The 22,471-nt window shown below is 36.7% G+C and overlaps 1 protein-coding gene across 39 annotated transcripts in view; it reads left to right on the forward strand.

Moving 5' to 3' along the window:
• CLASP2 (cytoplasmic linker associated protein 2) overlaps positions 1-22,471 on the forward strand; it is a 171,108-nt gene that overhangs the window by 83,185 nt on the left and 65,452 nt on the right. For all 39 annotated transcript variants that reach the window (XM_043443486.1, XM_043443487.1, XM_043443488.1 and 36 more), the window contains 7 exons: positions 516-651; positions 6,283-6,353; positions 8,495-8,554; positions 10,822-10,899; positions 11,569-11,736; positions 14,525-14,580; positions 15,633-15,806. In XM_043443486.1, the coding sequence (XP_043299421.1) occupies positions 516-651; positions 6,283-6,353; positions 8,495-8,554; positions 10,822-10,899; positions 11,569-11,736; positions 14,525-14,580; positions 15,633-15,806 (743 nt within the window). The remainder of the gene's footprint in view (positions 1-515; positions 652-6,282; positions 6,354-8,494; positions 8,555-10,821; positions 10,900-11,568; positions 11,737-14,524; positions 14,581-15,632; positions 15,807-22,471) is intronic.

Here is a 22,471-nt window from a genome sequence, read left to right on the forward strand (position 1 = left end):
GTTCTGTTTTCAATCAAGAATTCTGAAATCCTACACCAAAGATGTGAGGAAGTATTTGTGACTGAAATAGTAGTGGTACCATTAATAGAAATAGCAGAGTACTGATTTGGGTAGAATTTTACTTGTTTGTACAATATGTTGAATATAAGATTGATACTGCGGCATCAGAATGAAAATATCTGATGGATAAAGACTAAACATCAGGACAGTCAGAGCTGAATGTTTTACCTGTCATGTTAATGCTTAAATTCTGAGATCAGATGGCTTCTCTATTGCAGAGAGATGCTTAAAATGCCAAAATTCAGCTTTGCACTAGACAGTAAAAGTTCAGGGAAAAGAAAGAAATATGTAATACCTGCACTTCCCTTTCTCTCTCTTGTTTTCCTGCCATGTTAGAACTGGTTAAAATAAAGATTTTAAGTTAATTCAGTAAAAGAATATTTAAAAATTATATGGTCCTACCTATATTTAATGTTAAACTATTTTTCTAAAACAGCATTTGTCTTCCTTTATAGCCATCTTTCGACAGTTTTGGGAAACAAGTTTGATCATGGCGCTGAAGCCATTGTACCTACGCTTTTTAATCTCGTCCCCAATAGTGCAAAAGTCATGGCGACTTCTGGATGTGCAGCAATCAGATTCATAATTCGGGTAGGTTCTTTTCCTTTCTTTTTTTTTTTCCTGTCTTCCTCTGTGTGTCTGCCTGTTCATTTGTCTGTCTCTGTCTCTCTCTTTCAATGTACTTAAATAAATCATTGGAATTTTTTTAAACCCCAAGAAAAAAATTACTTTTGAATAATTTTTCTGATAATAAAAGTAATACACAGGTATTAATGAAATTTAAATAGTAAAGAGGATTACAAAGTAAAGATGCTTGTATACAGAATATAATAGGCACAATATGCATGTGCATGTGTGAGTATGTGTGTGAATCATGTTACAGGTAGTAACAGGCAGATGTTAAACAGTTAAAATGTTACAAGCAGTGGTAAAAGAGATGACAGCAGATTCTTAATATTTCTCATCATCCACCTCTTGAAGGTGCCAGAAGAAGAGTTAAAAACATAAAACTTCCCCACTTTAATTTTTAAATTTTGCTCTTCTACAACTCACCACTCTAGCCATTCAGTATGTACTTTTCCAAACCTCTATCTTGTGCCTATACAAACTATATTTACTACAGAATGTAAGTGTAGCATTTATATTTTATATATATGTAAAAATAATGTTTTTTTACTCTTGCTTTTTAAACTTCATGTACTCAGGCAGCTTCTCTTGTTTAATTCTTTTTAATGTCTAAGTCAGTTGTTAGTTAAAGGGCATAATATTAAGCTGTCCTCACCATTTTTCTCCATGAAGTTTATGAAATTCTTTTTCTCCATCCTTTACCAACACTTTGTATTATTAGTATCTTAAAGGTTTTAAAATTTAATAATTGAAATATTATTTCATATTACACTTTGCATTTCTTGGATTATTAAAAAACATTAGGTATTTTTTTCCTTTAATAGTTTTTCTTTTTTTTCCTTTAATAGTTTTTCTAAGGATTGCCAGTTTATAGTCTGCATTTTTTCCTCGCTTTTTTTCTAAGGCCTCCTTATCTATGGGTTCTGCATCTGTGGATTCAACCAACCTCAAATCAGAAATATTTTGGGGGGTGGGGGGAAGAATTCTAGTGTGTTTCTAGTAAGCAAAACTTACTTTGCCGTCTGCTGGCATCTGTTTCTATAACATTTATAGTAAGTACAACTGTGTGTGTATCATTTCCATTATATTAACTAATTAAGTAATCTAGAGATGACAAAATATACAGGAAAAAAAAGTGTAGGTTTTATGCAAATACTGTACCATTTTATGTAAGGGATTTGCATATCCTCGAATTTTGGTATCCTCAAAGGGTCCCAAAACCACTTCTGTGGACACTGAAGGACAACTGTATATTAATTTTATTTGTAAATATATTCTACCAGTTTGTCATTTCTTCATATATTGTTTAAGCTATCATTTGATATATATAGAAATTTGAAATTTTTCTGTTTTGAGACAATGCTATTTTTTTAGGTTTTGTTATAGTTAAAACAACCTTCCCCTTTTCTCAGTTATAAAAATAATCAGTTTTTAAACCTTTTATGATTTTGTTTCTTAGGTTCAGATCTAACTTAATTTTTTGTGTGTGTAAAATACGGGTATCTGACTTCGTTTTCCCCCAAATACAAAACCAGTTGACCCAGTGGTGTGTAGTAAATTATAGTTCAGTCGTTTCTTAAACTACCACTGTTTTCTTGTAGTAAATTTCTGTAAATAAACGGGTCTGTTTTTAAATGCCTTTTCCGTTTCCTTGGTCAATCTGCCCTCTCCTGTTACATGGTGCTTCTCTGATGCTGCTGTACCAGGCGTTTTCAGCAGTGAGATCTAGTGCCTGTGAAGAGATCTGTGAATCTGTCTCTGAAAATGTCCCTTTTCTTTCTGTTTTAATGTTTTTGTGAGCTTCACTAAACCTGGCACCTTCACAGCAGAGTGCAAAACTAGTGGAAATGATTGAAATCTTTTTTTTTTTCTCTGAGTTTAATAGGAGTGCTTTAAATATGACCTCTGGGATGAGTTTTTAGATATTCTGGATTAGGTCTGAGAATTTCCTCCAATTTATATTTTGCCAAATTTTGGTCAGTAGTAGATGTGGAATCTTGTCAGCTATCCTTTTAGAAATAATTGTCTCTCTTCATTTATCCATTGTACATTCATGAAATGGATTCTGCTTGGCCATTTTACATTATGATACTGCTAGATGCAGTTGGCTAATACTTTAAAAAGCCTGTTTGACATGAGGATGTATACTGTTAATTTACAAAAAGTTTCTTCTACCATGGTTATATTACCATTTTGTATTATATTATTATGTGTTCTTTTTTTTAAAAAAAAAGAAAAGAAAATACTTGCTAGAGGTATTGTTAAGAGATTTTTTTATAAGCTTCAAATTTGTTACATTGGTACCAGTGGGGTTCTTTGATTTTTTTTTTTCTAGTTGTTTAATTCCTATATTTGTGTTTCTTAATTCCTTTATTTGACTTGCTATGGCTTACTTCTTTTTTTCCCTAGATTTTTGTGGTATATTCTCAGTTTGTCATAGTTTTTATTGTTTAATAGCATAAGACTGTCTTATCATAATGTTTTGTTCTGAGTTTAGCATTAGCAGCATCCAGCAATTTAGATTTACCACACTCTATTTTATATTTCTCAGTCATTTGCAATTTCCATTTCAACTTTCTCATTGAATTACATAAGGGTACTGTTTGCATTTTCAGATGGTTCTTTTGTTCTTATCATTTTGTAATTTCATTACATTCCGATCAGAGAATTTGGTGGTATAATTTCTTCTTCATTGAATAACCTGAGTTTTGTTAGTATCCAAGTACATCATATATTTAGATAGGTAGTCTTTTAGTATTTGCAAAATATGGAATTCATTTATAGAGTGTTTTATTCATTGCTAAATCTAGTTTGTTCATAATATTCCAGTTCTTTATGGTCTCATTTTTTTAAAAAGTCTTATTTTCTTAGAAGTTTCTTGTTCTTTGACAGTGTCAAGAATAAATTCTCTTTTACTCCCCCAGCCTTTTAAAAAGTATATATTTTTTAAAAAATAAAAAGTATATATTTTTATCTTATTCATGTCATTTTTTCCCTTTTAACCACTAAATTAATTTCCAGCAACTAAAGTTGACTATGGTGAGGTTTTTTTTCTGCTTTTATTCCTGCCCAGTCTTTATTAGGACTCTTCCCATTAAAAATATTTGCTTGATCTTAGTGTGTTCTCAGTTTTCATAGATATTTATCTTTTCATATTTCTAAATGGCTTTGCTTTGCCATTATACAAGAATTCAAAAATTGGACTTCAGGTTCACATTTGTTTTCTCCCAGAATTATCTCCTTTTCACAAATAATTGTTTTCTTAACTCTTTTATTATTTTTATAGTGAGACGTTGTTTGATTCTTTTATTTAAAAACAGCACCACCACCGCCTTAGGGAAGCTTTGTAGAAGATTCTCTCTGTTAGGAGTTCCCCTCACAGCAGGTCTAGGAGTTGATCATCTTTCATTTGTGCTGTCTTTACACAGAGGAGCAAGATTTCTGACTGAAATGAAGTTTCTTCAAATTTATGTTAGTTTTTGTGTATCATTTATTTATTGCTTCTGTTTGTTTCCTGTCTTTCACTTGTATATGTTCTCAGGAAAAATCCTTTAAATTCTACTTACACTTGACAGTACCCAATTTGCCATTTTTAGGTTTGTTTATACTTTATGTATTGTTTTCAAATTGCCCATTTTTCATGAGCTTGTCTCGTGTTATTGAGACAATAACATGTCCCATCGTCTCAGAAAATACAAATCAGGTTGTTGTTGTTTTACATTATTTCCTGTTTTCTATATTTTTGTTTGTTTCCCAGGGGACTGCTTCTAAGTTGTTCTGATTTAGTATTTGGTTGAATGCATCATCTGTAATTGTGAGGATCACTTATTTTCCTTTGGAATAGCTCCCCTGAATATGGTGTAGCAATAGGTTAGTCTCTAGCCCCATCTCTGCCACTGTGTTGTTTAAGAGTTAATCAGCAGCAGTAGGATTTTGAGATCATGAGAGAGAGGAGGAAGAAGGTAGGTGAGACCTGCTATGTGGTATGTTGTGGCTAGAAAGTCCCCTTCGGCTTTCTTTAACTCCTCAGTAATGTTTGGGGATGAGTTCTTCTGGATGCTCAAATAGAAATAAAGTACATGATAAATGTAATGCGCTCGAATCATTCCAAAACCATCACCCCCCCCCCCATTGCCCTCCCTCCCGCACCCCCCAACCTGTTCATGGGAAAATTGTTATCTACAAAACCAGTCCATGGTGCTAGGGGAGCAAGTCCACAGAGCCCTTCCATACTGGATATAGCAATTGGATAATACGCAGATCAGCACTGTGTTGCATTATCCTCATCTTGAACAACTTCAGGTCTGTGGGTGGCTTCCCTCTGTCAGAGGTGAAAAGTTTTCCCTCTGCATTGGTTGAGTTCTTTATGGCCACTCACTTTTTCCTTCACTCGAAGACTTGTTTCCTCACAAGTGTGGAAGCACTGTGGGCTGACAGCCTTCAGCTACAGCCTCTTCAAGGCCTTCCTCAGCTTGCAGAGATCTGCCTTTCCTGAAGTCTTGCCCCTTTCTGGTTGTGGCCCATACCCAGTAAACTGATGGACATGGAAGAGTAGAGTTTTGGCCATCTTAGGCCATTTTGAGACTATCTTCCAGAGCGCCCCAGTGACTTTGGGTAAAGAGGTCCTTGGGCTGTATCACAGATTGATTTCTCCTTTGCCTATTCCTGCTTCCTTCTCACTTCCACCAGTGTTGATCCCCAAAGCACTGCTTAATATTAGAAAGGCTGAACTCCATCTCACAGCCTGCTTCCTAGGTAACCCGGCCTGTACTATCAGCTCAGAAGAATTTAAAGTGTCAAATATGTATCTTTAGGTTACTATTTTATGTTAATGTCCCTTGTGAACTTTTTAGTGTTTGCTTTACTAAAGAAGAGGTGGCTCAGGTGGTAAAGAATCTGCCCGTAATACAGAAGACCCTGGTTCGATCCCAGGGTCGGGAAGATCCCCTGGAGAAGGGAATGGCAACCCACTCCAGTATTTTTGCCTGGAGAATAATCCCAGTAACAGAGGAGCCTGGTGGGCTACAGTCCATGGGGTCACAGAGAGTCAGACACAACTGAGCGACTAACACACAAACACTCTTACTAAAGAAGAATGTAAGAATTACTAATAGAAATCAGAAAATTATATACTGAATTCTAGAGAGCTGTGGTTCAGCCAGGATGAAAGTTCAGTTAAAATCACCATTTCAAAGTGCATTCTTAATAATTATGCAGATTCACTCTGATGACCTGCTTTGATGACATAGCAGTTACTGTGCTCTCCCGCAGTAGCCGTGGTACATCAAAAAATAAGACCAGTATGTGTCTGGTTCCCCCCAGAGTACACTGTCCTAACAGTTCTCTGTAGTTATCAATTAACTTGTCCTTATTATTTAATGTTACACCCACATCTGCCCCTCTGAAATTGTATCGTTACTATTACTTTAATTTGGGAAAACCTTTTGACTGGTCTTAATTTCTTTCAAAATTTTATTTTATGGTTATTTTTGTTCTTTTCTAATATAGCTAAATACTTGAATGCAAAGCAAGTAGAGGAAGAGATTATGTAAGGTACATGGTATTTCTCAACCTCTTCTAAACTGTCTTTTTCAGCATACTCATGTACCCAGACTTATACCTTTAATAACAAGCAATTGCACATCGAAATCAGTTCCTGTAAGGAGGTAAGTTTTGAAAAAACTTAGTATAGCTTTATGTTGAATATTGCATTATGTCTGATTCTTAGTTGGGTACAAAATTTAGTTGTCATCAATTTCTTGCCTTCTAGAAACCTTATTAAAGTTTTTTATTTTATGTAAGGAAAAAAGGAACAAAGTGCTTATTATGACTATCCACATTTCTTGGCCTTTTCGTATTAAAGTGTGTCTGTGAAAGTCGCTCAGTCGTGTCTGACTCTTTGCGACCCAATGGACAATACAGTCCATGGAATTCTCCAGGCCAGAATACTGGAGTGGGTAGCTGTTCCCTTCGCCCAGGGACCTTCCGAACCCAGGAATCAAACCCAGATCTCCCACGTTTTGGTTTATTTGGGCCACTGTTTCTTTGGTTTTCGGAGAGTTTGGAGTCTAGAGTCAGTCCTCACCTAGAATCCTACAGCTTTGATTGACTCTCCTGCCCTGGGCAGTCATCTAATTGCCGCAAACCTCAGTGTCTATGATGATTGTGGGTCTAATGATGTGGACCCCATAGAGCTGTGAGGGTTAGATGAGAGGGACGCTAGAAGACAGGAACATAGTCTTTGGCACAGAGTATACAGCCATAATGTCAGCCTCAATATCTGTCTCATTATTTCTATAGTCTTTGATATCACTGACATCACCACTAGCACCATTAGTATTAAAGACAAAAAGCAAGATTTGTGTATTGGATATTTAAGGAAATTGTAAAAAAAAAAAAAAAACAAAACTCTTTCCCCTTTTTTGTTTGATAAGTATGTTTATTTAAGTACTTTGAATGTTCGGAAAAATAAGACATCATTGTTACCTGTAAGTGATTTGGAATTTGGGGACAGTTGTTTAATTACCTCTCTCTTATATCAGGGTCAGCAAATAACAGTCCATTGGGCAGATCTGTCCAACAGTCTAGTTTTATACAGGCACAAGCTAAGACTGTATCTTAACATTTTTGAAAGGTGGTTTAAAAGGTGGGGGAAAAAATGAGATAGAGACTGTGTTGTTCTCAAAGCCTAAAATATTTGCTGCCTGAAATATTTACTCTCAGGCCCTTTACAGAAAAGATTTATCAGTCACTGTCTTACACTGAATAAACTGGTAATGGGAAAAATTAGGAATGTAACAGAGAAGAGGAAGTCAGGAAATGCATCATAGAATTATCCTGAAAATGGGGAGCATTTCAGTACCTGTAAGGGAGGTAAGTAGGGTATAGGCAGAGATGGAAAGCTATGCTGCAGGCTGCAGAGCCATTGAACAGGCCACTGAGGCCAGAAGATGTGATAAACGGGAGGTTTCAGTACGGGGAAGAAGGGCATAGGTAGAAGTCAGGGTATAGAGGGCTTTGAACAACTGAAAGAGAAATTCCGATATTGTTTCATAAGGAGTTTTTGGTGAGAAGTAATGTCATCCATCCTAGTTTCTATTCCAGCTGTGAACAGTGATTAAAAAAGGACAATGAGAAGCATTGGTTTAATTAAGTGGGACTTCTTACATCTCATGGAAGAGACGGTGCAAAACTGGAGCTCTATTTGTGATAATTGACTGAAGGAGGTTTTATTCAGTAAATTCAAGAGATTTCAGATAGAATTGAGACGTGATTATTGGATGTGGATGAGGGAGGTGATGTCAACTGCTTCAAGCTGTGATCGCTAGAGTTAGAATGTCTGGGTTTAAGTCCCAGCTCTGTCACTGTGGGCAAATTAATTTAACCTCCGTGTTATTTCCTGAGCTGTACCAGATGGCCTCCACGAGTAGATTGCGAGGGTAAGGATTAATGTAGTGTTTGAGTTGACATCATGGCTTTCTTGGTCACCATTCTGTGTCTTCAGTTTCTAGTGCATAGTAGGTGTCTTTAAAAGATAAGTATCTTTTAAATTAAGTTAAATTTTATATCTGACAAACATTTTCAAGTTAAGATTAAGGTCTTTTTGAACTATTAAGCATAGGAATAGTTGGAGTCTTAAAAAAAGTTAAGTATTTGAGAGTAAAGATATCTAAAAATATGTCTTATACTTTAATTCAGAAGACAGAATGCAGTATTATAGAAGAAAGTATTAATTAACATTTAGTTGTAAAGTTATCTGAGTATTAATGTTGCAACATTTAGTTAATAGTTAATTTTTATTTTTCAGGCGTTCATTTGAATTTTTAGATTTATTGTTACAGGAGTGGCAGACTCACTCATTGGAAAGGTATGCATGGACTCTTCCGCTTCCACCACTTTCCCCTCCCCTTTGTCATCAGTTCTTTAGAAATTGATGATATTGGTTTTGCATTATTTCTCATTTTCCTTTATTTTTTTTTCTCACTTTCCTTTAAAAGTTATTTGTACTGATTTTCCTTTAAAGATGAGATGCTCCTCTTACTCATCGCATCTGTGATTTTCTTCTTTGTGGGGTGAATGAGGGTCTCTTAGGTAAATGGGCAAGAAATTCCAGGTTATATAAGAAATTCCATGTTAAATTGGGCAAGTATTTTAAAATGTATCTCTAGTCATATAAGATAGGTTTCCCAAGGTGCAATTAATCAAGTAATGAATGATTTAGGATAGAAGAAAGGCACTTCTTTTCAGAGCAAAGAGATAAAAAACGTGAGAGATTTGTTGGCAGATTTCTCCACACCAGCCGTCAGGTGTCATTGGGTATGTATATCCTGGGCAATGTTTAATGAAGCTCTGCAGTGAGAAAAAGGAAAATACGGGCAGCTAGTCAGTCACGGGCTATTTGTATGGCTGTATTTCTCATTTGTTTAACATATGAAGCTTGGGATATACATGTATTTATGTTGAATACATTGCTGGTTTTCCATTCTTATGGAAAGCATTAAATCTATTCACAACCCATTTTTTTTTTTTTTTTTTTCTAGTATTTATTTTTTTTCACCTGCAAACTGTTGCAAAACATGATCAGCTTTATTATGCAGACAGGTATCCCTCTACATTTTTTAAAGAATTTAGGCATGTATAAACAGAAGAGCTCTTCAGAAAGGAAAAATTCAAGAATGACTAAAACCTTCCAATTTTGACTTTGTAACTTTCCAGTAGCAATGGTTAAAGTGATTTTAGGTCATTCATTCCCAGATATAAGACAGCACCTTAAAAGTGGCTGATCTATTTCCCCAGTAACATTTCTCACATAACAATGTGTTAAAGTTACAAATACTGATATGCACAAATAGCTAATTTCTAAGAAAAATATGTACAGTACTGCAGCATAATGAATGTGGTATCTGCAATAACTTAATATTAGCCAATTTTTAATATACATGATATCGCTACTTTTTTTTTTTTTTGCCAATTCACAGGTTAAAAGTTGTTACTGGAGCCCTCTGTTTTGCACATATTACCTGGTGTTTAATACACAATGCAGGCTTTTTAAAGACTTCTCTTGTGTTTAAAGCTAAGATCAGTGAAACAAGACAACAGTGCAAGAGGCGGAGAGATGTAATGTGACCATGTAAAAGTTCGTTCCAGTGAAGTGTCTATATAAGGCTATAAGAAAGGATTGGTTGATGAGCTTCCTGTTGGAAATTGTCCTGTTGGTGCACCAGTCATAAAAGGATTACTAGACACTCCAGCAGCTGCAACTTGACCAAAAGGGGTTACCACTGGCTTTGTTTGTCCAAATGCTGCAAAACCTGCACCATTGGGCTGTTGAGAAAAAGCTGTCTGTTGAGGAAAAGCTGCTTGGGCTGGGAAGGCTGGCTGCTGGAAGCTGCCGCTAAAGCTGGTGGGAAGACTATAGGGAGCGGGAGTCCCGAAGCCAGCAGGCATGCTCATGGATGCGGTGCCAAAGGTTGCCGCTGTCGCTCCTCTGGCATTGGTCTGAAATGGATTTGTAGAAGATGCCACAGAAGGACCAGCAGCAGCAACAAATGGATTTGTGGAAGGTGTAGCTCCAAATGGAGCAGGCACACTTGAAGATGCAGGCTGTGTCTGTGCAGAAGCACCCACTGGCACTGTTCCAAAAACATTACTGCTAGCATTGCTTCACAACCCATTTTTAAAAAATAGAATATGTTGTTTACTGCAGGCATGATATAATTCCAAGTTTTCTTTAAGTTCTTTCATGGCAGCTGCTATCCAGTTTGGTTAGATTGTAACTGATTGTACTATTACCACATTTCTACACAGGTAGGTTAGTGAGGAACTGCACAAAAGATTTTCTTTAATTCATGAGAAATTTAAAATTTTAGTACTGTTTATCTGGACTCCATATAAAAATAATTATGTTCAGGTTTATAATGTTTGACTTGTCAGAAGGAAACCATACATGAGCAAAATATGTCAGGTGGATTATTAGGAAATCTTACTATCTTAGATTCATTATTATATACTAGTTACCTTTATTCTCTCCTTTGCCTATTTGTGATTGATGTGTAATATATAGTATATAGGCAGTATTGTTTGTGGTGAAATAGATAGTTTTATACATGAATCTAAAGGTACTTTATTTTATAGGCATGCAGCTGTCTTGGTTGAAACTATTAAAAAGGGAATTCATGATGCTGATGCTGAGGCCAGAGTGGAGGCAAGAAAGTAAGTCTATAAGGTATTTTTGTGGTGGTTTAAACATACTTTGGTCTTTTTTCCAACAGAAATTATAGTGGGAGAATGAAAATATTGAAAGTGTCCCAAGCATTGTGTTTGATTCGCTCTTTAGTGAAATGGAGATTGATTTTTCTCCATTAAACCTGTACTGGTTGTCTTAACAGTTCATTTAGCCTTGTTGTTTATATATCCATCAGTATTCGTATTACATCATAACATATTCACTTTTGTTGTGAATAAAAATAACTAATTTACTGAGCATTTGTTATGTACCTGATACTTTCTAGGGCAGTAGGTATATGTTCTTTTCTAATCCTTGAAATGATCCAACGAAGGTGCTATCTCCTTTGGTAACTGAAGTTTCGAGATCTGGAAGTTTGCACAAGGCCACCTAAGTTGTAAAGATTACAGTCAGGTTTTGAACTGCGATCTCCTTTTCTCAAAAACCTGTTGTCTTCCTCCAAAAACTTGTTTAATTTAGAAAGTATTCACGTGGCACATTGTGGCTGTATTAAAAACCTTTGGTGTTAAAAACTTCTGCTCTTTTTGAATATACACAGTTTACGGTTAATGTGTAATCATGCAAAGTTATTTCTTTAACGTGTTCTTGTTTTTTTAGGAAAAACCCTTAAATTTTGTTGTTTATTTGTTTTACAGGACATATATGGGCCTTAGAAACCACTTCCCTGGTGAAGCTGAAACACTGTATAATTCCCTCGAGCCGTCATATCAGAAGAGTCTTCAGACTTACTTAAAGAGTTCTGGCAGTGTAGCATCTCTTCCACAATCAGACAGGTCCTCATCTAGCTCCCAAGAAAGCCTCAAGTAAGGTCATATAAATGATCATTAGTGATTACTTCCTCTTTTCAGCTCCACAGAGTTCCTTAAGTTGGATGATTGAGTATCTGATTGCTTTCTTCTTAAAGCCTTGAAAGAATGGTGACTGAATGTGCTTATTTCCTTTAGTCTGTTGCCTCAGGGGTTGGGTTACATGCTTGTATAACTTTTTGTCTTTGGGTTGAGTTTAGGGATTCAAAGTTTGTGCAAACATGTTCAGACATGTTTTGTTAGAATATGTTGATATCTTTGAGAAAGATTGGAAAGCACTAATTTGTATACTTTTTTTTAATACACCCAAAATAGTCCATATAGTAAGTAGCCCATTTCTCGGGCACTGCTGTGGAAGAATTATAATGGAGATTCAGAAATCGTCTTTAGAACTTTTACACAGCACTGTGTGACTGGTAAAAATGCCATTACTTTCTTTCCTCGCCTCTGGCATAGTTTGAGATTTCAGCAACTCCCTCCAGGGGACAAAATTATCTATAGTATCTGACTGACTTCTCTGTGACACCCCTCTCATCATTATGCTGGCCACCTCAAACCTTTGCTGCCTTGGCAGTTATACCCTATTTTTTGTTTCTCTAGCCCTATAAGATGGCTAAGATCCCTAGCAGTGGCCACAGATATCTGCAGATTTCTCCAGGGAAGAGCAGTTCACAGAACATCAGTCTGCCTCGCTGTAGTTGCTGTGTCTTTAGGGTCTTTGCCCCCAGAAAGACTGCTAGTTGCCTTGGCAACTTCCTGGTCCAGGACAGGTACCAGGGTGGGCAGGAGAGGTGTCTGGGGCACAATCGCAGGAGGTACTCACAGGATCTTATGAGTACTGTAGCAAATAAGAGTTCAGTGACTTACAAGTTTTCAGAGTAAAAGAAGATACGATTTGATTTAAAAAAATTATTGTAGGAATTATTGTACCTAAACTTCTATTTAAATTTGTGATAAATCCTTCACCTTGAATGAGCTCTGTTGCTTTTTTCCCCCTTTACTCTTACTTGCTTTACTCAGACTTTGTATATGAGTTGGCTGAAGATCATTGTTAAAATGCAGAATCTGAATTAGTAAATCTGGGATGGGACCTGAGATTTTTGCATTTTTTGCATCACACATTCCTAGGTGATGTCATTGCTTTTTGTCTATGGACCATTCTTTGAGTAGCAAAGATCTAAATAAGATATTTTTTTTTTTAATTTTTTTTTTTAATAAGATATTTAGATACTCTAGTCGAACATCTTTAAACATAAACAACTTTGAAATCTGTGAACTTGAATCAATCTGCTTCAACATAACGGTTTTAGTAGACAGTTACAAAAATAATATTGGGTTTGATAACGAAATGCCAAATTTACCATTCAATAATAATAACTTAGGGCTTCCCTGGTGACTCAGACGGTAAAAAATTGGCCTGCAATATGGAAGACCCGGGTTCAATCACTGGGCCAGGAAAATCCCTTGGAGAAGGGAATGGCAACCCATTCCAGTATTCTTGCCTGGAAAATTCCATGGACAGAGGAGCCTTGTGGGCTGCAGTCCGTGGGGTCACAGAGTTGGACACAGCCGAGCGACTTACACACAATAATAACTTAAGAATATTTTCAGTAGTCTGACATTAACCTCTCTTCCCCTCACCTTTAAGATTTGTGGATAAGGAATTCCCTGGCAGTGCAGTGGTTAGGACTGCACGCGCCCACTGTCACGGACCCAGGTTCATTCCCTGATCTGGGAACTAAAAATCCCACAAGCCGACTTCTCTGGTGGTCCAGTGGTTAAGAATCCCCCTGCCAATTCGGAGAATACAGATTCGATCCCTGGTCTGGGGAGACTGCACATGCCCCAGGGCAACTAAGCCCGCGGGCCACAGCTGCTGAGCCTGCGCTCTACAGCCCCAGAGCCGCGGCTGCTGAAGGCCGCCTGCTCTAGAGCCCGAGCTCTGCAGGAGACGCCTCCACAGCCAGAATGCCTGGAACCACAACTAGAGGAAGCCGGCACAGCAACGACGATCGAGCGCAGCCAAAGATATAAATTTTTTTAAAAATCCCACAAGCCACATAGCAAGACAGCAAACGAATAAATGATTAATATAATAAAATAAAATTCATAGATACACTTTCCAGACCCTATTACATACTTAGACATGTTTATTTTGGGGCTTCAGAGTACCATTGTAGTTAAAGGTAAATAATCAGAAAAGATATTAAAGGAGGCAGTGGATTCTTTTGAAATGATTCTAATCACATTAATACATATTACCCTCAGCAGTAGTTTGTAGCTTTGTTTCTCTTGCCGCAGACAGTAACACTTAATAGCACCGCTGTAGATGGTGTGATATCTACAGAGTAATTGCTTGACTTGCCAGTGGCCACAACTGTTATGACCTAGGTGGTGGAGGCTTTGGTTTCACTGAGCTCCCTGTGTACTGGTAATAATACTCCCTGTCTCTCCTTCTAAGTAAAATACCTCAGAATAAAATTGTTGGAGAGTGCCGTTATTGAGTTCCCTGTTACAATATGTGTGCCGAGGACAAGAGTGAATAGCAGCCACCTGGTCCCTGATTCTGCAGAGCTTACAATCTTCATTCAGTGCTAGTTATTTCGTTTTTGCTTCACAGCTAATTTAGATACCATTGATACATGACAACAACTGTTCTGAAGTGATTTGTAAAAGAAAAATTGAAATCAAGTTCTTCTCAACTCTTCAGAAATCTCAGTGGTATTTCATTAAGTGTTGTCAGAAGAGTGATAAATTATTAAAAGTATTTCTTTTTACCTTACAGTCGCCCTTTTTCTGCAAAATGGTCTACAGCAAACCCATCTGCTGTGGCTGGAAGAGGTAAATTACCTTTTTAAGAGTCATAGCATATTTTACTTAATAAAGTAAAAGTGACTTTATAAATTAAAGTTACTGTGTAAAAAGCTTTTCTCACTCAGAGTGTCATCAAGAATTAATAACGTTTTCCTTAAAAGTTTTTGAAGCACATTAGAACTGTTTAAAAGCTAAACAGTTGAAAACAATAGCTTTTAAACTGTTTTAATGTGACCCACAAGGAGAAAATCATTTTACATAGTAAATACCACACATATACACTTTACTACCTGTGTTTGTATACCATATACATATACTACATACAATGTATTGTATGTAATTTTATACCTAGAACATACCTGTAATATGTAGTGTATTATATGTCAGTATAGTGTATAGTATAATCTGAAGTTCCAGGAAGTCTACTTACCTTTACTTATGACATACTGTGTTTTTCTGTTTTGTTTCATTTTTTTAAAGTGCCATCCTGACCCACTCAGTTAATTTCAAAGCCTTATGAATGGGTCATAACTCAGAGTTTATAAAACTCCTTATTAAAACTGAAAAACTAAGCACCAGAAATGTAATGACTTAATTTGCATTGCCTGAGAGTGACAGAACCTGAATTATTTTCTGAATTATCTTATCCCCGGACTAGTTCTACTTGCATTATTTTTATGGCCAAACAGTAGCTCTGCTGTCATCTATTTATCTTGTGTAGCACTTCAGTTTCATGAATCAGTTGTAAATATCATCTTTCCATTTACCAAACAATCCTATGAAGTTTTACAAAGTATGGTTATTTTTTCCCATTTTTTTGGAAGGGGGAAATGAGGCAGAGAAATATTGAGAAAATTGTCCAAGAAGATTTACTTGCAACAACATTGAAACTGAGGCATCCTGATTTTAAAGTACTTTTCTAGTATCTAGAAAATAAAGTACTTTTCTATATCCATATGGCCACTATTTCCTTTTTGGATCATCATTCATTAGCTTGTGGTGATTTCAAGTTTATATAATTTTTATGCCGTTTGCAATGATGAAAATAATACAGGTTACCTTTCCTTTGTTTTTCATAGTATCAGCAAGCAGCAGCAAAGCCAGCTCTCTTCCTGGAAGCCTGCAGCGTTCGCGAAGTGACATCGATGTGAATGCTGCTGCCGGCGCCAAGGCACATCACGCCGCTGGGCAGGCTGTGCGAAGTGGGCGGCTAGGTGCAGGGGCCCTGAATCCAGGTTCCTATGCATCGCTAGGTAAGACAGCTCACGACAGAAAATTGCACTGCGTTTTCTCCCTGGTCTCAGGGAGCTAGTGAACCATCATCAGTTTCAGTAACTCATCATGGTGATATCTTTATCATTTCATTTCATATCTATCTGTCCAGTAGATAGATATCTTTATCTATTTCATTCTTTCTAATTATGAATAGTCCATACATTTTATATGATTCTGTCCTTGGAATGTAGTTCTGAGATATCTAAAATGCCCTATTTCTCCTTCTCTTCCTAATCATCTTGATCAGAGGAACAGTTCTTGATTCCTTGATTTGCCTGTAGAATTTTCACAGTTCTGCACTACTGCCACTTTCAGCTGCTGGTTACTGAGGAAGTTTGGCCTAGTACCCAGCTTCTCCATTCCCTTCTCCTATCTCTTTTCCCTTCCCAAGAAGGTAAAGGCTTTTGGGAATGTGGGAAAACTGCAAAGCTTAATCATAATCAAAGCTTAAAACATACATCCCCAAAGCCATTCAGAGTTTGTTTTTTATATCCATCAACCTTAAAAGTTTCAGGTTGGTTAGCCGTATTATTTGTCTTACTTTTGTGCTTCATTTTTCTTTCTCTTGAGTAGTAGTGGTAGAACACTAGGCAGGCAAACCATTGGCAGTCCGTAGGAAGTGCAGAGGTTCTGGGTGTGTGTGTAGCACATGATAAAGGTGGCATAGCTGCACCCAGTGAGGAAAGCATATGTTATTCACTAAATGGTGTTTAGACACATGGCTTGCAATCTGGTACAAAACTAAGTTAGAATCACGTTTTACACTGTATAACAGTTTATTCCAGGTGACTAAAAAGTTGAACAAAAATATAAAGCAACTTGATGAAAACATAGTAGTTGAATATTCATCTAGTCTCAGGTTGAAGAAGACATTTCTAAGCATAAAAGCCAAAAAACCATGAGGGAAAAGTCCCTCAGATTGAAATCTGAGTGTAAAAATATAAAACAAGTGGCTGAAAACAGAAAGGGAAAAAGGTTTTGCCACGTACTGCAAAAAAAGCTAAAATGTCTCCAAGTTTTGAACATCTTGGGAAAACAGATGAGCTTATTTTTATAGAAAAAAAAATTTTTATATATATCAAGAAAATCATATTTCAGAGTTGCCACCAAAACACCAGAACAGATATTGAACCTTAGTTGTAATCAAACAGATGCAAATTGACCTGTAAATAAAACAAGAAAGTTTAAGTTAATGATTGCTAGTCATAAAGAATGCGGTTAAAAGTACAGATGTGAAATAATCATGGAGCAGTTTTATTTGAGTGGCATTTTCATGATACCCATGAAACTTTTTTAAAAAATGTTCAGTGTTTGAGCCTATAGTCCAGTGGTTTTAGATAATATGCCAAGAAATAAAAAGAACATTTATTATGTTTTTAATAATGTATTAGATTCAAGTTTGGTATGTTAAAAGGGGAAATGTTTAAGTTATGGTATACCCTTATATATGCCATGCAGTCACTGACAAGTCATATTTTTAATAAAGATCAAGTGATATATCCTACCAAAAAATGTATGATAATTTCATCATTTTGTCTAAAATTATACATAGATGAAGGACTGGGCAAATATGGTTTTTTTGTAAGAGTCATCTATATCATTGCATGTAGCTAAAGTTCCTTTATATTTCTATATACAATGTTATATTGGATGAATATATCACAATTTAGTTTTCTATTGGTGGCCATCTTGGTTGTTTCCTGTTTTTTTTTGTTATTATGAATAATACTTAGGAACATTTTTATTTATAGGACTGGACAAAAATGTTGACAAAGATGTCAACAGTGGGTTGATCACTGCTTTTAATTTTCATAAAACTTTTCTGTATTTGAAACATTACCTTGCTAGAGATGCATTATTATTTCAGTATATGAAAATCAATCAATACAATATACCTTGTAGTAGAACAAAGGACAAAAATCACCTGATCACTAGATGCAGAAAAGGCATTTGACAAATTCTGTCACCGTTTCATGATAAAAATACTCAATAAACTAGGATAGAAGGAAACTTTCTGAGCCTGATAAAGATACCTGTGAAAAATCCACAGCTATCATATATGACATGATGAAAGACTGGATGCTTCCCTGAAAATCAGGAACAAGATAAGGATGTCCACTCTTGCCCTTCGTAAGAGCATTGCCGTAGAAATTCTAGCCAGGTCAGTTAGGCTAGAAAAAGAAATAAAAAATACCGAGATTGGAAAAGAAGTAAAACTTGATCTTACATATAGAAAACATGATCATATATATAGAAAATCCTAAGAAATTAACAAAAAACTATTAGAGCTTATTAATGAGTTTAGCAAAAGTTGTAAAAGATAAGATCAATGTGCAAAAATCAGTTGGATTTCTAAGTAGAACGCTTTTCCGCCTGAGCTACGGGAGAAGCCCTCAGTTGGATTTCTAAATGCTAGCAGTGAACAATCTGAAAATAAAGAAAGCAGTTCCAATGACAATAACCTCAAAAAGGAAAAATACTTAGGAATCTATATAACAGAAGAACTGTAAGACTTCTCTAGGAATAACCACTCCTGTGTTTCTCCTTTACTCTCACACTCACACTGCTGACACTAATGTGTGGAATTTCACACCAAGCAATTCTCAGACAACAGCTGGGTATCCTTCAATGCAATTCACCTGTGACATAATCTATATTAACACAGGCCTCACAGGTTAAAGGCTCCCGCCCTGACTCACCCACACTTCAGACATCAACTGCAAGTCCAGGTTGTTACCTGTGCTTCTGACCAACTGGCTATAAGTCAGAGGTGCCCTTGCCGCCCTCCTTTACAGAGAGTATTGAAGGATATGAATGAGCAGTCGGATGAAGAGATATCGGGGATGAGGTCTGGAAAAGTCTGAAGCCCAGAGCTTCTTTGCCTGTGGAGTTGCAGTGTGCCACTCTGCCAGTGTATGGGTATGTTCACCAGCCAGAACCTCTGAATCTTGTGCTTTTGGCACTTTATGGAGGCTTCATCACACAGTCTTAATTGATCATTTACGTGGTCTCCAACTCCACGCCCCTTCCCAGAGGATGGAGGATGGGCTGAACATTCCAGGCTTCAGACCATGATTTCATCTTTCTGGGACCATCCCACATCCTGAAGCTTATCCAGGAGCCCACCAGGAAATGCCTCATTAGAACAAAAGACACTCCTGTCACCCAGGAAACTCCACGGAATTTAGGAGCTCTGTCACATACCAAGCTTCCCTGGTGGCTCAGATGGTAAAGCGTCTGACTGCAATGGGGAGACCAGGGTTACGCGCCAGGTCACCAGCAGTAAATATTAGAACAAAAGGCACTCCATCCTACCACCAAAGAAATTACAAGGGGGTTAGGAGCTCTGTGCCAGGAATTAGGGCCATATGTGTGTTTTCTTTCACATTTGTACACTGAAAACTACAACACATTGTTAAGTGAATTTAAAGATCTAAATAAATGGAAAGACATTCATTGTTAAGATAGGAAATTGACCTACAGATTCAGTGTAATCCCTCTCAAAAGTCCAGCTCCCTTTTTACAGAAATTGACAAACTGCTCCTTAAAATTCATATGAAAATGCAAAGGATCCAGAATAGATGAAATGATCTTGGGAAAGAAAAGAGCAACTTGGTATACTCACACTTACCAATTTCAGTACTTACTTCAAAGCTACAGTAATTCAGTCTATGTGATACTGGCATAAAGATAGACATATACGCCAATGCAAAGTATTGGGAGTCCAGAAGTAAACCCATATATCTCTGATCAGTTGATTTTCAACAAGGGTGCCAAGACCATGCAGTAGAGAAGAATTGTTTTCAACAAATGGTGCTGGAACCACTGGATAGCCACATGCCAAGAAATGAATTTGGACCCCTACCTCATACTGTATCCAAAATATTAACTCAAAATAGATTAAAGACCCAAATGTAAGAGCTACAGCTATAAAGCTCTTAGAAGGAAACACCTGTATAAATCTTCATGACCTTGAATGATGCGATGTTTTCTTAGATACTTTACCAAACACACACATCCACAGAGAAGCTTTATCAAGGTTGAACTTCATCAAAATTGAAAATTTTGTTTCAAAGGGTACCATCAAGAAAGTGAAGAGAAAAAAAAAGAAAGTGAAGAGACAACACACAAAATAGAGAAAATGTGCAAATCATGTATCTGATTAAGGACTTAGATCTCAAATATATAGAGAATTTTTATAACTCAGTAACAAAAAGACAGTTCTGTTTAAAAAATAGGCAAAGGATTTGAATACGCATTTCTCTGAAGACAATACACAAATTACCAATGAAAGCACATAAAAAGATGCTCAACATCATTAGACATTAGGGAAATGAAATTCAAAAGCACCTCTTCATACTCACTAGGATGGCTGGTGAAGATATGGAGAAATTGAAACATCACATACTGCTCATGGAATGTAAGCAGAGCCACCCTGGGAACAGCTTCACAGTTTCTCAAAAAGTGAAACATAGAGTTATGATGTGACGTAGCAGTTCCACTCCTAGCTGTTAACCCAAGACAAATGAAACTTATGTTCTCATTAAAATATATACATGAATAAATGTTCAAGCAACATTATTCATAACAGCCCTAAAGTGGAAACAACTCCAAATGTTCATCAGCTGGTAAATGGTTAAGCAGATATGTAGATACAATGAAACGGAATGTTCCTCAGCCATAAAAAGGGTCATATTACATAAAAATGAAATACTAGTGCATCCTCTAAGATGGGTGGAACCTGAAAGCATTATAAAGTTAGGTACAAACTGGCACATTTTATGATTCCATTTACATGAAATGCCTAGAATAGGTGAATCCACGGAAACATAAATTAGTTGTTGCTAAGTGATGGGAGTTGGGAAAAATAGAGGGTGACATTAGTGGGTGTAAGATTTCTTTTTGAGGTGATGAAGGTGTTCTGGAATTGGATATTTATGAGGGTTGTGCAGTCTTGTGAATATATTAAAAGCACTGAATTGTGTACTATGAAAGTGAATTTTATGGTACATGAATTATACATTAATTTTTTAAGTGGGGAAAAATGGGAAACAATAAAATTTACTCATTGTGAGTCTTAACAATAAAAACATATTTCATAGCTTTTATTTTTTAGTACTAGGAAGAAAATACTGAATTTGAAATGTTTTAATGTGAATTTGAAAGCCATTTTCTGCAATGTTTTTTTCATAAGAAAGTCATAACAGTGCCATGAGATTCCTTAATTTGTTTCTTTGGTTCCTTACGGTTTGAAGGGCATGTTTGCTTTCTTACAGAAGGGAAAGGTACCCTCTGTCCTCTTTTTTTCATTCTGACCCAGGCTCACTCTCAGGGACAGTGAGATACTTGCCTGTGGCTCTTTCCAGGGCTTAGAGAATAGATTTTCTCATCCTTTCTATTTCTGTGTCTTTTTCTCTTCCTTACTGTCTTCCTTCCTTCCCTCCCTCCCTCCTTTCCTCTCTTCCTCTTTCCTAGACGCCCTCCTCCCCTCTTTCTCACCTTTCTTATACAGATGTGACTTGTGTTTTCTTTGTTTCCTTCACTTTGATTCTTGTTTATTATAGCTGAACATTTATGGATCCAGAGATAATATGCCTCTGTATTAAAATAGTCTCTCAGTCCATCAGTAGGTTGCTAAAGGATGAGCACCTGGAAGCTTGTTGAGTTCTCTGCATTCTGAGCTTGACATTGCCAAGGCATCAACCTGGAATTGTTTTGGAGGCAAAATAGTATATGAGAAAGAATTACATACAATGGCAGAAAGCTCAGGAGAGAGATCTGTGCTTGAGATTAGGTCAGGAAATGATTAGAGATTGTTCTTATTATAATCTTTCAATACTAAACTCAATACATTACTTAAAGCAGTTGTCACTGGGCTTTTCCTCCACTAAAGTACTGAATCCTTTTGACATTGGGATATGATGAGTGTTTTGAGGTTTACCCTTTAAAACTTTATCCTGAAGAAGAAGTTGGGTAGAATGGGAGACAGGAATTTCTCTTGAGGAAACCTTGATATATCTATGCCAAATTTATGAGTATTTGTTCTCAATGGCTGGGTTTGTGAGATTGCCTAAAGGAAAAAAAGTAAATGGTTTCAGTGGTGTCATGTGACAGAAGTAAGACTTCTGTTCATTGAGGAAGAAGTTGGAAGGAGAGTCTGCGTAAATTATCCCTATGCTTAATGATTGAGAAGAAATGAAAAAACATTGTAGGAATTATCCATAAAGGTTAATGAACTTTTTGTTTTTTAAAATTGAGGGAGTTACATATGTTTGTATACTAAGTTGGTAGGATCAGTAGAGAAGAAAAAGTTAAAATGCAAGAATGAGAAGAAATTGCTTATGGCCAGAATTCTTGTGAGAGGCATAAGGAATAGGGTGTATAGCGCTAGGGAGTTAGCCTTGGATGTTGAAGGGTCATCAGCGTCACTGAGGCAGGGGGAAGAAAAGGAAGGAGGAGGTAGATTGACATGTCTTCAGGGCAGCTGGGCGTAGCGAACCCATGTCATCAGGAGTTTGTTGTGTCTGTGTTTTCATGTTTGAGGGAACAGAGTCAGGACACCGTGCTAATAAAAAGCAGGATGTCTGAGAGGTGACTTGAGGTGTGGAACAGCTTGTTGAGGGGTCACAAGAGGTAGGGTGCT

Source organism: Cervus canadensis, chromosome 22, assembly GCF_019320065.1.
Source record: "Cervus canadensis isolate Bull #8, Minnesota chromosome 22, ASM1932006v1, whole genome shotgun sequence".
In the NCBI taxonomy this organism is placed as follows: domain Eukaryota; kingdom Metazoa; phylum Chordata; class Mammalia; order Artiodactyla; family Cervidae; genus Cervus; species Cervus canadensis.